General features: G+C 37.2%; 1 protein-coding gene across 1 annotated transcript in view; it reads left to right on the forward strand.

The window, feature by feature from the left end:
* Rme-8 (receptor mediated endocytosis 8) overlaps positions 1-18,261 on the forward strand; it is a 1,025,705-nt gene that overhangs the window by 20,695 nt on the left and 986,749 nt on the right. Inside the window, exon 3 of the mRNA XM_090414028.1 lies at positions 9,902-9,977. Within this exon, the coding sequence (XP_090270154.1) occupies positions 9,902-9,977 (76 nt within the window). The remainder of the gene's footprint in view (positions 1-9,901; positions 9,978-18,261) is intronic.

Below are 18,261 nucleotides of genomic sequence, written 5' to 3' on the forward strand. Positions count from 1 at the left end.
TCATTGTTGCTTACCAAATTTCAAAACATTACACTTTTAAACACAGAACTAACAGCATACTGTTACCCACTTATACAATCTGTTCTTTGTTCTGTAAGACCACAACATCTGCTTGGCTCAGCATTGTTCTCCTCAATTTTGCATCATTTGCAAACAGTTGCATATCACCAGTTAAACCCATTCTAATATCATTAATATACAAATTGCATCACAGTGAGATCCAATAAGAAGAATTGAATTACGAAGAAGGACTATGATGGTAAATGATTGGATGCAAGTTTTTAGGTGTGTGGAGTGAGTTTGAGGGAAGATTGGATTTGTATAAGAAGGACAGCTACGCTTCAATGCATTTGGCATCAGGAATCTTGAAAAATTAATTAATACGAGACCTAACACAGAGTCAGGGAAACTGAATTCTGGTGGAAGGAATTATGAGAATCTGTGTGAGAGTGACAATGTTAGGTAACTGTTAATGATGGGAATGGTTATTATTATGGAAATGATTATGAAGAGAGAATGATTCTGTGTTTGTCTGTTTCAGACCTATCAAGCATGTATTAAGATGTCTACATAAATAAGGAACTAGATAAGGACAGAGATCTGTAGGTTGTCGAACCGTGTCATGCAGACCACAGACAGGATTATACAAAAGAGCATGCAGGTAACTTATGTCTGTACACGAATGCTAGGAGTATCAGAAACAAGGAAGAAGTTTGTTGCCTTGGTTAATATATTCAGACTTCATATTTTAAGCATTAGTGAGACTCTAGCTATCAGAAGCAGACATGTTAACTAGTATCAAGTGCAAAGGATGTACTATTTTTTAGAAAGGATCGGGGCACTGATAATGATATCAGATGACTTGAATCCAGTTAGAGTTGAGACCTATGACTGCAATACTAGGAACAGTTTTTCATGTGGCAGTGAGTTTTAAGCCACTGGTGTAAGGTGGAGTTTAACAAGATCAAATATATAGTGGGGTGTTGTTACAGACCTGGTGGATTGGCTAGTGATGAAGAAATGCATCAGGTAAACAGGATGGGTAAGAAGAGAGTAATCATAATGGCGGACTTTAATTATCTGAACATTGATTCAGTAGCTTTTAAATCTCACGAGAAGAATGAAACTGATTTTATTGAGCTGTTGTGAGACAACTTCAAGCAGCATGTGACAGAAGGAACTCGTGGTCAATAGTGTTAGATCTAATTATAGTGTCAGAAATGGTTTCAGTTAAAGATGTAACCATTCTGCCTTCGATTGGTGACTGTGATCATGCAGTATTCACTTGGGAAGTGGCTCAGTTTATGAATGTTTCATTCAGGAAAGGTTACATGCTGAACTACAAAGCAGAAAATTATTACCATCTGAGGAGTAGGCTGAGTTCTGTACCATGGTATCAGTTGTTGGATGGGAAGGATATCAACAGCATGTGGGAAGTGTTTAAAAAATACCTAAATGATGTGATATCAGAATGTGTCCCTAGAGTTCAAAGAATAGAGTAGGAGTTAAATGGATGTGTAATCTAGTTAAGCAAGAGATTTATAAGAAAAAGATGTGGAAGGAATATCATAAGAAAGATGTCAGTTATGATAAATATAAGCAGCAGGACAGAAGAGTCACAACTGTTGTACAGAAAGCTAAGTCTCTGAGTATGAATAGAAATTGGCTCTGCAAGTTAAAGACAATCCAAAAGAATTCTATCATTATATTGAAAGTAAAAGAAATAATGAATTTGAAGGAATAACTCTTAATACAGATGGTATGAGGGGTGACTGATGCAGAAGTGATTATTCAACTAATGAGTAGCCATTTTGCTAATAGCTATCAACCTGGTATATGCACCATTGAAACTGACCACTACCTTTTCACTGGATGAAGAAATGTCCGGTGTATGAGGAGGAGGTATTAGAGCTATTACACAAACTAAATAAAAATTTAGCAATAGGAATTGATGTGACATCAGCATAGATGCTAAAATAGTGTTCAGCTGAACTGGCTATTTCTTTGACCAAGCTGTATAATTTGAGTCTCAGAACAGGGAAGATTCTGCTTTGCACCACCCATTGCACAGTGCATAATGTTACTGCTGAGTTAGATAAGGGGAATGGATACACCATGATACTTTTCAATTTTGCTAAGGCTTTCGACAGAATGCAGCATGGTAGACTATTGCATAAATTGAAGAAAATGGGTTTGGGTTATACAATATTAGCATGGATAAGAGGATGGCTGACTGACAGAAATCAGAAAGTGGTATACAGGGGATCTGAATCTGCAATGTTTAAGGTAACAAGTGGTGTACCACAAGGATCAGGCTTGGTCCACTGTTATTCAGTCTGTTCATTAATGATATTGGGAAGGATTTGACAAGCGACATACAGCTATTTGCTGATGATGCAAAGATAGGTAGGCTAATTAAAAATGCTGCTGATATGCAGTCTTTGCAGGATGATTTGAATAGGCTGGAATTGTGGACATAGGAAAATGGGTATCAGTTCAATGTCAGTAAATGTAAAGTCATTCACTTCGGCATGATTAGATATCTAATATCGTATTATATTGGTGGGATTACGCTTGAAGAAACTGAGGCTAGGGATCTTAGAGTGTTAATAGATAGGAAGTTGAAGTTCAGGAGTCATGTGGCAAAGATTGCAAATACAACTCAAAAGATAATTGCAATGCTGAAATGAACATTCACATGTAAAGATAAGGTTATTTTGCCTCTTTACAAGGCCTTGATAAGACCTCACTTGGACTATTGTGCACAGGTCTGGTCTACTGGTTTCCAATGTGATTCTGATATATTGGAGAGAGTACAAAGGAGAGTGTTAAAAATGATATCAGGATTGTGGAATACTGATTATGAAGACAGATTGAGAATTTGTAGACTGCAGACTCTAGCAAACAGGAGAAAGAGGGCTGATATGATTGAGACTTACAAACTTCTAAAAGGGTCATACGGGATTTCAATTGATAAAATTTTTCAATTTATGGATAGTGGGGAAAGAATGAGAGGTCATCCTTGGAAGCTGAGAATGAATCTACCGAGAAGGGTGTGAAGGCTAGATTTTTCTCTCAGAGGGTGATGCATGATTGGAATGGATTACATTTGAATGTTGTGAGTGCAAGCAGTGTGAATGAATTCAAGAATAAGTATGATAGCTGGTGTGTGTAGTATGTGGCCATGATAATAATCTGTCATACTCTGCTTTGAACTCATTCATTCATGGCACCCACAACAGACTCTGACAATCTATTCCACTTATTTACTACGCTCCAAGCAAAAACCTAGTTCTAACACCTTTGCTGGCTACACTCTTACTCAGTTTCCCTGGATGGTCTCTAGTTCTCCCATCACCAGACCTGTTCTGAGAAATTTCCTCTGAATTGATCTTGTAAAAACCCTTCAGTAATTTGTATATCTCAATCATGTCGCCCCTTTTCTGCCTATCAACCAGTTTCTGTAACCTACAAATCTTCAACCTATTCTCATAAAATTCATTCCATAGACTTACCATCTTGGTCACTCGCCTCCGGATCCTCTCCACCTCCTCATCACCAAGAAACCTTGGTGCGCAGTAGTCAAGATGGGGTCTTATCAAGACTCGATAAGAAAGAACAATAACCCGCTTGTCTCTGCTTATCAAAGTATTCTTCAGTAACCAAGTAATATGATGAGCTGCTTTATCCACTCTTGCCATGTGCTCCCTTAACTTTAACTCCTTGTCAACTAACAGTCTCTGGCTTCATCAATTTCCTAGAGTACAGTTCCACAAATGTGGTTTCCAGCTGGTAATCTTCTCACCCAAAAATGCATAACATTACACTTTGCCCCATTAAACTGACTTCCATTCTCCTTTGCCCAGTCTGCCAATCTATCCAAATCATCCTGAAAAATTTTGACATCAGTTGTAATAACTATTGCTTTACCTTATTATGCATCATTGGCAAATAACTGAACAGTTCCTTTCAGATCCTTTCCTATATCATTAATGTACAAATTAAACAGTAGCAGTCCAAGAATAGAACCCTGTGGCAAACCACTAGTCAGACCTTCTTTTGGACTCTACTCCTGAATAAACTACTCTGATATCTCTTCATCAATCACCCTCCTATCTATCTCACCAAACCTATCTCCATCCTCATGTGCTGCAATTTACTGATTAAAATTCCATGTGGTATCCTGTCAGAGGCCTTTGCAAAGTCCAGCACTCACTAAACCAATTACCATTATCCAACTCAGCTGTCACTGTATTATAAAACAAGCAAGTTACTGAGGCATGACCTATCCCTTCGCAGAACCATGCCGTCTCCCCCTCCCCCCCATATCGTATTCCATTTACCCATTTCTGTATTTTGCTTTTAACCAACTTCTCTAATACTTCGACAACAACTCCTGATATGCTGAATGGTTGGTAATTTGCTACATCAGTCTTGGAGCCTCCTTTATGCAACAGAACTATTTTCCCCTCTTTCCACCTTCCTCAGGACTAACTCAGAGCTGAAACTTAGATTAAACAATATGGTCAAGGACACTGATAATTCCCTCACCACTTCACATAAAACTTGAGCTGATATATCATCCAATCCCACAGCTGTATTCGCACTACGGTTCTGTAATATGCTATGCACCTCCATTTTATTTACCTCAGTTCCTATATAAGCCGTTGGCTTTCTCATTCCTGTAATATCACCACCTGGATGATATACTCTTGCAAAGTGTTCACTTAGTAATTCTATTTCTACTGATTCAGTTGCCTCTCTACCGTCGCCAATAATTCTGCCATATATATTCTTTCTTTTATTTGCAGCATATGGAATGAACTGTTTGGGATTCCCTTTAGCCTTCATTGCTGACTTCCTTTCATAATCATCTTTTGCCTTTTTTACCACACTAGTTACCCTTCTGGCCTTTGCCTTGTACTGTTCATGTGCCTGCTGGTCACTCTTCTCCTTAAATTTCCTCCTCAGTTGTTTCTTTTTTTGCAGCTCCACTTAATGATCATATTCATTTGTTTAACTTTTACTTGATTTACTTCCCTGACTCTATGCCATTACATCCCTCAAACACTCCTTTATCACTTCCCATGCACTATCGAAATCTAGCCCTTGCAGTTTTACATGCCATGTCACCAATCCAAGCAATCTCCTAAGCTTGTCATACTTACCAGGCCTGTAATTCCACATACCCTATCTTAACTGAAAATTTCACCCATTTAGCCACCTCCCAGGTTAAGACCATGTGAACACTCTCACAAATTGGTGACAACTTGTTGCCCCCTTTTATTCACAAGTTGCCACCAAGTGGCAACTTGGTCATATTTGTTATAGACAAATTCTCAGATGCAATTACTAGGTTGAGCACTCTTGAACCCCTAGTATATTCCATCATATTCTGTCTCAGGTAATTATCTCTAAGTAACTGCATAAAATACATTTCCTTCCTCCCATGTGTCCTCTCTTCCTTCTAATCTATGTTCCTTTAGTTGAAATCTCCCATAATAATTGTCTTCACTCATTGAGTCGTTTTGCCATTGCATACTATCTCCATCTTTTTCATCCTCTGGTCTATAGCAGCATCCAACTGTATATTTTATTCTGCTTTGCTCAATCTCACAGCAGATAGCCACAAATGTGTTATTTTCACTGGCCTGCAGTTGAACTTCTGCTCTCTTTGGTTGCAGTTCATCGGCTATCATCAATAATACTCTCCCCATTCTTCCCTCGCTGTCCTCCCTTCTTCGTCTGTGATCTCTTGTGCTTCTAGGCGTTGAGATTTTTGCCAAAGAGATTTCCATGCCGTCCTGTCCAAGGCTTGTTCTTTTGCTTCTTTCCAGTTAATTCTTTTCTTTTCCAATTTTTCTTTAATTTTCTTTTGCCAACCTTTCTTGGGTCTGCCTATGTTTCATTTTCCTATTTTCTGGCTTTCATATTCAGTTTTTGCTATTCTTTCTTCTTCCATTTGAATAAGATGTCCAAACCACCTCATTTGGGCTTGTGTTATGAATTGGTTCAGAGGTGCAACTTGAAGGTTGTCTCTTATAGTTTGATTTCTTATTCAGTCTAGTCTTGTTTTTTGTGCCACTTTCCTAAATGGCACAAAAAACAAGACTAGACTGAACACACTATACTCTTCACATTCTATCCCACTAATTATATCATCTTCTGTTAGCCATGTCTCACTAATGCCAGTAACCTTTAGTCAAGATGATCTAATCAATGCTAAAAATTCCTCCTGCTTGTTCTGAATGCTCCTGGCATTAGTGTATATAAATTGCAAAAGCCTTTTAGGCCCACCTCTATCCTGATGCTTTATACTAACTATGCCATTCTGGTTTGTTACCAGTGGTACTGACTTTGGCATATTATACATATTCTTACACTCAACTGCCTCACTGATGTCTGCATATCCACTCAACAGCTTATCTCCCCCCCCCCCCAAAGCTCTAGTTTCCCTGATTCTGCACATCCAGTTTAACTTCATTCAACAACACTTTTTCCAGTCTCTGAACACTAAATCCATTCAGATGCAAATCATCCTTGTATAAGTCCTTTTGCCCTTTCGAATGGTACAACAGATAATGATTCACCAACGAGGTCACTGAAGATGGTCCTGGGTCCACATAGCTAAAGCCAATATTTGATTTTTAACTCCTGTAATGACAAATTATAATCAGTACTGCATTTATCTTTGCATAAATAATTGGAAATGAATGCATCAAGGAGCAGGAGTAATATTTCAGTATCAGTCAGTGCATTAAAAGTAGATACTGTAATTTTTTTGCGTGGGGGGGGGGCAGTGGAATGAACATTGGAATGTGTTTGGATAATCTATGTTCAGGTAATCAATGCTGTACTGTATTACCGTCACTGTTCATCTCTTCCAAAATATGAACAGACCTTGTGGTGATACATTTTTTTAGATCTTTACATTTCATCTCAAAAACTTTGCTTTGTTGGGTAAGTAGGAAGAGCCCTTCACATAGTCTTTTAAGGAATGTGGAGAGCTGACCTGGGCTTCTGACCTAATGTCTAATCCTCACCTTCTTGTAGCACACCACCACCACCACCATTAGTAGGCATCTACCTGGACACTGAATGAGGGTGGACTGGCAGTTTGGGATTTAGCTGCCCGAATTGTATTCTTATTGGTTTAAATGAAACGATAATATGACATGATGGAATTATTTGACGACTGGAACAAGTTCCCCCCCCCCACACACACACACGCTGTTTTCATCAGGGAATCAGGATGAACATTGGAATGTCAGTTACTTGAACAAACTCGAACTCATCGCCAGAATTCAAAACTATGAACATAAGCATCCTGGGAAATGATGTAGAACAGGCAGAAGAACTGGAGAGGTAACAGGTTGACATAAAAGGTGTTACTGAAAAAAAAAAAAAAAAAAGAGAGATTTTTCAAAATAACAAATACAAGATGCTATGATCAGATGGTAATAATGATCAGGGCAAGGAAGAAGTAACTATAGTATTCAGTACTAAACACGAGGATAATCTTAAATTGTAGGTAATCTATAAGTAGTGGTGTGGACGAACATCAGAATAGGGAAATAGACAATAATGCTTTTTTATGCTTATAGTCTCACAAAAGTTCCACAAAGTTTCACTAAGGAAGAAGTGGAGGAATTTTTCAAGGCAATCGAGAAAGCAATTAACACTAAAGGAAAAGTTTTTTCCTTGTTGGAGATCTAAACAGTAGAGCAGGAAATTGATTACAAGATATAGAAATGTATTGGAAAAGTTTGGAGACGAGAGCAAAGCTAATAGTAATGGTAATTGCTTGGTTTCTGTTCAGAATATGGTCTAGTCATTACTAACCTGGGCCAACATAAAGATGTGGACAAACTCACATGGAGAGAAGACATGAGAAAAGTCTCATTGATTATGTTATTGTTGGTAGTAGTACTTTAATTCTGGTTCAGGACATGAGATATACAGGAGATATGATATAAGAAGTAATCACCATTTAGATGTTATATTGAAAGAAAAGTGTAACACAGTTACAATCAACCCAAATCTTGAAGAATCAGTGGCAGACTGAGGAAAACACTGAACAATGATTCAGCCAGAGAGAGAGAGAGAGAGTGTGTAAGGATAGAAAAATTAGAACTATATGGTGGACTTAGGAAATTTGAAACAAAGAATGAAGAGGGTATCAGAAGGTCCCAGCAAGTAAGTCAGCACATGCTCTGTGAGAGTACACAGAAAATGTATGAAAATGAAGCAGTATATAAAAGAAGCTGAACAAGTCATGGGAAGGCTTTGGTAAGAACATAGAGGATAAATATCAGAAAGTTGGTAAAGTGTTCTGGAGGCTATTGAAAAAGTATAGAAATGGAAGAGCACTGTAAAAGGAGTCAGATGATAAAGATGACACAATAACCGAAGATAAAGTTACTCTAAATGTCTGTGGAGTAATTACTTGGAAAGATTGTTAAATAAAACAAGAAGTTATAGAACAGTGCTAGAAAACACTCACAAGACATGTAATTGCCAGCCTTGGTTGGCTGAGTGGTTGACATATCTACTCTTCAAACAACAGGCTGTGAATTTGAATCCTACCATTGGTATGAATGTTTGTGGCTGTCTTAAATTAGGAGATGAATTTCATTGCCCATTGTAAGACCACTGTCCTGCTTATTGGATATTTATTTTCTAACTTCACACTGAAATAGTGCTACCTACTATGGTTCCACATGTAGGACAAGAAGAGGCCTAGACCCTAACAATATCCTGTACTATCCAATTCTAGACCTGGGAATTTGAAAAATCATTCTCTGGTAAGTCCTCCCTGTCAGTGTATCCTGCAAGGTATACAAAGAGAGTATCTTGAAATCAGCTTGAGAGAGCAAAGCTTAGTAAGTTCATATAACTCTGCTGACACCATAAACCTTTGAAAGATATATTTGCATAGGTAAATTTTGATAAGATGGGATGTTCTTTCTGAAGTAGCTGTAGCAAGTCGGTTTTCTGCACAGTAGGCAGCTTTTTCATGATGGTGGGTAGTGAATGGTTACCTAGCATAGACAACTTATACATTTAATAACTAATTCATCTCCTCTTTTTACTACAAGGTCAGGCTTCCTCAATCCCTATAGTGCGGTTCTGCTGCAGTTATCCAACCTTTGTTCTTCAATCTATTCTTGGTAACCTCACTATTATATTGTGTTTTCTGACCCATAATCCATGTGTAAGATAACAACAATGAGCAACATGAGCCAAAGCTTCTATATTCTGACAGCCTTCTATGTTCTGCAGTTCTTGTCATCACTTCTTCCCTAAGTTGTACAAGCTCAAGTCAGCTTTGATTCTTTTTTTCTAATTGAATCTGTATATTCAAAACCAGGTAGCAATAGAGTTCCATCTTTGATTTATTGATGCTGAGAGAGAGAGAGAGAAAAAAAGTGGCTTGAAAAAGATCCATGTTTGGTCTCTAGAGCAGGATTTGCATACTATGTAAAAATATATATAAAAATTAAATATAAAAAACAAAAATAAGGAAAAATCCTTAGCCCACTCTACTAATGTATTATAGGTCTGCAATCTTTTTTTGGTGGGAGTTGCATAAAAAAAAATCCTAAGTGTATCAATATATTAGGTAAAAAAATCCATTAAAAACTTGAAATGTGGAAAAAAACAGCTGGAGTAGATGATATTCAACTAGAAATACTTCACTATGGAGGTATAATACAAATCCTTTTTTGTGGGAGCTTAATGCCTCCCTTCAGAATAAATTATCTTTCTTGTACATATTTTACCCTACCCATTCTCCAGCAATATGGAGACAAAATTATTTCTTTCAACAGTCAGTATTTAGTTGAAATATTGCAGTTATTCTGAAGTCAGAACTAATTTTTACATCATATTTCTAATGCAGGTATAAAAGAATATTTTCTGTAGGAACCCATGGGATTTCTACTTATAATCCCAGTACTATGGAGATAACTAATCAGGTGAGCAGTAAAAATGAAGCATACATATTTATATTATATAAATAACAATTATATGCCTCCATGGATTTTGTTGACTGCATGGAGGTTTGTTATAATATAAATTAAACATGTGTATATACATATATAGGCTGTTCAATAAGTTATAAGACTATTTATACAGAAAACAGATTACCTTTAATCCTCATCATTTACATGGTCTTTTTTGAAGTAACTACCGTGAGACGCGATGCATTTGTCGCAGTGTTGTGTCCACTTCTTAAACACATGTGAAAGTCCGTTTTTTGAGAGTGCTTTCAAAACCGCCTCCGCAGCTTTTACACATGCTTTGTTGCTTTCGAAATGGCGGCCTCTTAGTGGTTTCTTGAGCTGAGGAAACAGCCAGAAATTGCACGGTGCGAGATCAGGACTGTATGGAGGTTGTCGTAGGATATCTATGTTGTTCTTCTGCAAAACGTCCACTACTCCACCAGCAATATGTGGCCTTGCATTATCGTGGTGCAATAAGAAGCCATTCTTCAGCAATTGACAGCTTCCTTTTGACGTGCTGTACCATTGTCCGTAAAACATCCACATAGTATGAGCCGTTTACAGTATTCCCAGGTTCTACAGCGTGTTGGTAAACAATGCCGTCATAGTCATAAAACATTATGGTCATAACTTTTACAGTTTTTGCTTTCTTGGGGAATAGGCGAAAACGGATGCTTCCATTCACTGCTTTGTTGTTTCATTGTAGGATCATAGTGATACAACCAAGCTTCATCTGCTGTAATGATACGCTTTAAGAAGTTGTCGCCTTCTTGTTCCAGTCTTTCTTTCCATTCTGTGCACACATCCACTCGATGCTGCATTTGCTCCGGTGTCAAGAGTTTGGGAATCCATCGGGCGCAAACACGTTTCAGTCCCAAATGTTCAGCCATGATTGAGTGAACACTTCCCACAGAAATATTCAGGACAACATGCAGCTGGCGTACTGTAATTCTGCGATCCTCCTTGATGATAATCGCTGCTGTGTTGATCATTGTCTCTGTGATGGACGTTGAAGGTCTTCCCTCACGTTCAAGATCTTCCACATTTTGCCTTCCTTCCTTAAAAGTTTTATGCCAGCGAAAAACACTTGCCCTCGACATTGCTTCATCGTGGAAAGCTTCGCGTATCATGTTAAAAGTGTCCGATGCTGATTTTTGCAAATGCACACAAAATTTAATCGCATAACGCTGTTCCAAGGACGCTTCCATTTCAACGACTGGTCGCAGCTCGTTGGCGCACCGAAACAAGCTTGCATTTAGTCACGTGACACTCTGGCACATCAGCCCGTATATACGCCATCTATCAACCTCTTTTGTTAATACAGACAGCAACATTTCTTTATTCCACAGAAATTAATATTGTGATGAGTGATTTCATGACAGTAAAATTAGTCTTATTATTTATTGAACAGCCCTCGTATATACATAGAAAGTTGAAGGATTATATTTGACCCCTTGTTTGGTCCTTTAAATGCTGTAAATAATAATCATTTCAGTAATGCCAATAATTCCTGTATTAAACATTATTACAGAATTTTTTGAATTTTATTATTATTATAATTTTTTTTATTTCGAACTTTATATTACTTTCATTAAGAAAATGTGGAAATTTGAAGATTGGAGTACTCTTAATTCAAGTATGCTCACATGAAATTGAATTTTTGTTCCTTTAGTATATTTTTTTATATTACAAGGTTTCATTATTTTTTAATTTTTTTATTTTATTTTTAGAAATGGAAGGAAAATATAAAACTGTCATTTAAACTGGATCATGGAACAATACTTAATAACCTTCTGTTGCAGATGAATAAATAAAAAAAGCTTAATCGAAAAACATTATGAATACAACATAGAAACACACTTTGTAGACTATCAGAAAGCTTTTGACATAGTCTTAAGTAACAAACTGTGGATCATACTCAAGAATATAAACATTCCAAATCAGCTATTTGCTGCAATAACTAACATGTATCAGAACAACCAAATAGCTCTACGAATCAATGAAAAAGTTACAGAATTGAAATCAATAAACAGAAGGCGTTTGTCAAGGATGTCCATTGTCACCACTGTACAACATGACAAAATTTCATGCCAGCTGGGGCTTTGCCAGGTCAAACAAGGCCCCAGTTGTTTTCGCCAGGGAACTAGGGCGAACAGCGAAAAGTAAGCTACTGGAACAAATCTGAAAACACACCCCAACTTAACATCACCAGAGTTAAAGATCGGTACTATCAACATAAGAAGCCTGAATGGCAAAGAAATGGAGCTAGTTGAGGAATTAGATAAGTACCAGATCGACTGGTGAGATCTTTCTGAGCAATAAATACAAAATGTTATATTCAGACAATGACAATCAAGGAAAAGAAGGAGTAGCCATAGTATTCAACACAAAATACGAGGCTAATCTTCTTGAATGGCAGGCAGTCTCAAGTAGAGTAATGTGGGCAAATATGTTTGTACCTATGGTCCCACAAAAGCTTCTACTAAGGTAGAAGTGGAGGAATTTTTTGATGCTTTAGAAAAAGCAACTGACACACTGAAAAAGGAAAAATTGCTCCATGTTGGGAATATAAATAGCAGAGTAGGAAGTAATTGTCAGACATACAAAAATGATTTGGAAAATTTGGAGAAAAGAGCAAAGCTAATAATAATGGCAAATACCTGTTGGTTTTATCCTCAAGACATGGACTGTTTATTACTAACACCATGTTCCAACATAAAAATGTGCGCAAATTCACATGGAGAGAAGAGGCAGAGAATAAGAAAAGTCTCATTGACTATGTTATTGTTGATAGTGATGTTTTCTCCCTGGTGCAGGACACCAGAGTGTACAGAGGATTTGAAATTGGAAGTGATCACTATTTAGTCTTGAGCAGGATAAAATTGAATTTCATATTGAAAAGAATAACATGTAAGAAAGTTTTAAAGCGAATAAAAGTTGAGCAGCTCTCAGATGTGAACTGTAGACTTAAATACACAAAGATTATTGAAGAAAAAATGAAAGAGTTTGAGAACAGGAATCAAACCTTGGAGATTCAGTGGCAAGCCTTGAAGAAAGCCCTGATCTATGCAGGTAGAGAGGCATGTGGTGAAGTTGTCTGCAAGGATAGAAAAATTAGAACTCCATGGTGGACACAGGAAGTTAAAGAGGCAGTGAAGGAAAAGACGAAATCATATCAAAAGTTCCTGGCAAATAAGTCAGCTTGGGCTCTTAGAGAATACAGAGACAAATGTAAGAATGCTAAACACTGTAAAACTAACTAAACAAAAGAAATGGAAGTACTTTGGCAGGAATATAGAAAATAAATATCAAGAAGGTGGCAAAATATTCTGGAGGTTGTTGAAGAAGCTTAGGAATGGAGGAAAGAGTGCTGTAAAAGCAGTTAGAGATGATAAAAAAAAGATGATAAAGATGTTAAAGTGATGACAGCACAGTGATAAAAAAAAAAAAAAAAAAACACTGACCAGGCATACATATCCATACTTGAAGTAGAAAAAGCCATCAAAGGCTTAGAATGTGGAAAGGCAGCAGGAGTAGATGATATTCTACCAGAAATGCTGAAGTATGGTGGTATAAAAGTCTGACAGTGGCTGCACTGCATAGTTCAGAAAGCCTGGGCAGAGGGACGAATTCCCGATGATTGGAGTAGAGCTCTCATTGTACCCATATATAAAAAGGGAAATAAAACTGAATGTGAGAATTGCAGAGGTATTTCCCTACTGAGTGTTCCTGGCAAGATCTATGCAAGTATACTTGAGAAACGATTAAGAATTGTGGAAGAAAAGCTGGGTGAAGAACAAGCTGGATTCAGGCCAAATAGAGGCTGTCAGGATCAGAGATCTTCACTTTATGACAAATAGTCGAGAAAGCATGGGAATATAACCAAGATCTGTATTTTAGCTTTGTCGATTTGGAAAAGGCATATGACAAGGTGCCAAGAGAGAAGCTATTCAATACGCTAGAGTTATATAGTGTCAATCGGACATTATATCAAGCAATACGTAGTCTTTATTTGAGTTGTAAGTCAGCAGTTAGAAGTGAAGGAAGTACAGGAAGATGGTTTAATGTTAAATCTGGTGTGAGACAAGGATGTGCATTATCCCCTCTGTTTTTCATTATCTATATGGATCACATTATGAAGGAAAGTGGTATTTAATATGATATCAAAATTGGAGATGTTAATGTCAGCTCTTTGCTTTATGCGGATGATGTTATACTTCTAAATAAATCCGCTACAAGTCTGCAAGATTATCTGACTAAATTAAATAGGTATGAAGGTCAGCAATAAAGAGACAAAGACAATGAAAATAGGCAGAATCATTGAAAATGTCAACTGTGTTGTGAATGGAGAACCTGTGGAACAAGTAAAACATTTCAGCTACTTAGGCACGATTTTTAGTGAAGATGGTAAATTCAATATAGGAATAGACAACAGAATCAGCAAAGCTGGTATGGTGGGAAGTCAATCGAATAAATTCATATTGAATAAGAGAGAAATTAGTCGGAACACTAAATTAGCTATATACAAGACAGTGTTCAAACCAATTTTAACTTATGGATCTGAGAGCTGGGTCAGAAGTAAAACACTTGACCAAAGACTAGAAACCGCAGATATGAGAGTCCTGAGAAAGATTAGAGGCATGAACAGATGGCATCAATGGCAATATCATATTAAAAACAAGGATATTAGGAAAGAACTTGACATTGTCAGCATCCAGGAATGGGTTAGCAGAGCTAATCTCAGGTGGTATGGTCACTTAAATAGAATGGGAGAGAAAAGATTAGCAAAACAAGTGTTCTCTGCCAGGTTGGCAGGAAAACGACCCAGAGGAAGACCAAGATATAGGTGGGTTGATAGGGTACAAAGTGCCTTAGACGATCGAAATATAAGATCTGATAATGTTGGAGTCTTGACAAGTAACAGACTGATTTGGAGGAAAACTGTAGATAGGAAATTAGTAATGATGTAATTTTTTCATGTAGTACTATCATATCCTGTACACCCCTTGAGGGTACATGGCAGGAATTTGATGATGAAATATAATATTCCGGCATTTAAACTGGATCATGGGACTATACTTATTATTATTATACGGCACCTCCATGGTGTATAAAGACTAGTCACGCGAGACCCAATCTATTGTACCCCTCCTTGAAACCATACTGACCACATCTTTATTCAACTTCCAGGGATGATCCCTTGTTCTGGTCCCTCAGCCAAATGTTGAAACATTTCCCCTGCATCTATCCTATAAAATCCTTTAAGCAACTTAAATGTTTCTATCATATCCTCTCTTTTTCTCCTATCAACCAACTTTTGCAGTCCACACACCTTCAATCTATCCTCATAGGGCACATTCCACAGGGCACTCACCATCTTCGTCACTTTCCTCCGAATCCATTCCACCGCTTCCACATCCCCAAGAAACCCAAGAGACCAGACTTGAGCACAGTAATCCAGGGCACATATCAAGGCCTTATAAAGTGGAACCTCCTCATCTCTACTTGTTAATGTGTTCTTAACTAGTCAAGTAATCTTTTGTGCCACCTTAGCAATATGTCCTTTAAACTTTAACTGTTTACCACCACCCCTAAATCTCTGGCTTCATCTATTTCCTGGAGTACAGTGCCATTAATGTGATAAACGGCTTGTAATCTATTTATCCTGAAGTGCATAACTTTACATTTCTCGACATTAAACTGACACCCGTTAACTTTTGCCCATACTGAGAGCCTATTAAAATCGTCCTGCAAGCTCTCCACGTCACCTTGATTAACTATTACTCTACCTAATTTTGCTTCATCAGCAAACAACTGAATATTTCCTTTCAGGTTATTTCCTATATCAGTTATGTACAAATTAAACGGCATTGGTCTCAGCACTGAACCTTGTGTCACACTACTAGTCACCCTCTTTTGCCTCAATTCTGCCCCTCCAAATATTACTTTTGATATCTGTCCAGCAGCCACCCTCATATCCATCCCCCATATCCATCCTTGTTTGTTCTAATTTGCGTAACAGTGTTCCATGTGGTATTCTGTCAAATACTTGGCAAAATTCAGCAATTTATCATGTAGCCATTTCCTTTATCCAACTCAGCTGTCATTCTATTATAAAAAAGTTAGTAAATCAATAAGGCCGACCCTTCACAAAGCCATGTTGACCCTTTTACAGTGTCACATTTTTATATACCCTTTTTGAATTCTCTTTTTTACAAACTTTTCTAATACTTTTACCACCACACCTGAGATACTGATGATTGGTCTATAATTTGCTACTGTAGTCTTAGAACCTTCCTTTTGCAAAGGAATAATTTTGTCCTCTTTCCACTCCTGTGGAACTCTACCAGAGCTGAGACTTAAATTAAACAGCTTAGTCAAATGCATTACCAGTTCTTCTGCACATTCTCGCAAAACCCTAGCTGATATCCCATCTAATCCCACAGCTATATTGGCATTGAGATTCTGCAATATCGTAAGGACCTCCAATTCATCTACCTCTGTTCCCATATCAGTATCTGTCACATAGGTTAAAGCAGTAACCACACTAGGAAGATATATGCTTACAAAGTTGTCACTCAGCAACTCAACTGTTTTATCCACTTCTGTCTCTTTGTGACCATCATCACTCATTAAGGTTAATCTTGCATAGCCATTCTTCCTCTTACTTACCACATAACGAAAGAACTCTTTGGGATTTCCTTTGACCTGCTTGGCTAAATTCTTCTCATAATCTGATTTTGCCTTCCATGCTGGTCACCTTTTTTTCCTGAGCATTTTCTTCTTCTGCAGCTTGTGCTTAATGATATTACTCATCCATCTAACTCCTTTCTAATTAATCCTCCTTACCCGAGGTATACCATTTAATACTGCTTCCTCTAAATGACCTTAACTATATCCCATGCACTACTAACATCCTTACCCTGCAGTGTTTTATGACATGGTACAGATTTAAGTTTCTTCCTAAGCATATAATAATTGCCTGCCTTGTAGTTCTGCAAGGCAGAACTACAAGGCAGGCAATACTTGATAGAATATCCCTCATGTTTTACAATTTCCGAAGTCAAGACTGCATGGTCACTTTCACCATTTGGAGGCAATGTTATCAATTTGGGTATGGATAGCTCTTCTGATCCTATGACCAGGTCCAATACTCTCCCACCCCTAGTCCCCTCCATCACATGCTGCCTTAAGTAATTATCTCTCAAATAATATATTTGAGAGATAATTCTTAATAAAAAGAGACATCTCTTAACACTCTTTTGTTTTCAGATGACCAAATAATCATAGCAAGAAGATATGACAAAAGTAAAGAAGTGATAGAAGTCATAATTGAAAACGAGATTTTAGAACAAATTAACTGCTTCAGAGAGAAAGCAACAAAAAGACCAACATAGCAGTATATTACACAGTGTTCATAGAAATTTGAATGTGTTGTGTTAGAACTAAAATGTATCAAAGATTCATCTTATCATATGTTGACAAGTGATTACTAGAGTAATCACTTGTCAACATATGACATGATGACACGTGATTACTGGATAAATAAAATGTTTCACCAAACTCTGGATGAGTTCGGATAAAAGAGTTTGTAAAAATAGGAATGCCTTTTTGTTCTATTTCTCTTCTTTCTTTCATTAAATGAACTTGTATTTTATGAACAGTCTGGAATGAACTTCTAATAAAATTTATCATTCTCATATCTTGCTTGTTTTACAATTTTTGGATGTCATCTTCATGATCAGTTTCTTGATATGTAACCTCAAAGTGTGTTCATGTTCTTATGACACCACTATTGTACACCCACAGTTCATAGGACCAGGTCTGGCAGACTGCTAAGAATAGTCAATTCATGCTGAAGAGGAGAAAGAAATAAAGGATGTACGAATTCATCACCAACATGCGAAATCACATGCTTTATACATAAAATTTTCCAATTGTTATACAAGCAAAATTGTTATCACTTTAAAAACTACAATGTTCTTAAAAGAAAAGTTAATTTTCCAACGTGTAATAATAAACAACTCATCATACAAGACGGATTGATTACACTATTATCGGAATGGATTCTCCTTCTGACATGCGCACAAGTGTCAAAGGATCTCGCATCTGGCATACAGTACATGATTAAGTTTACATTATTAATTTCCTATTAACAAAAAAAAAAAAATCAGCTAATGCCGTTTTATTCCCATATAGGGAGTAGGCAAGGCCATTTTTCAGCCCTATCTAATTTTTGGAGACTGAGTGGGCAGTT

This window comes from Typopeltis vanoorti, chromosome 2 (assembly GCF_054136105.1).
Source record: "Typopeltis vanoorti isolate ZY-2024b chromosome 2, IOZ_Tvanoo_1.0, whole genome shotgun sequence".
Taxonomy (NCBI): Eukaryota; Metazoa; Arthropoda; class Arachnida; order Uropygi; family Thelyphonidae; genus Typopeltis; species Typopeltis vanoorti.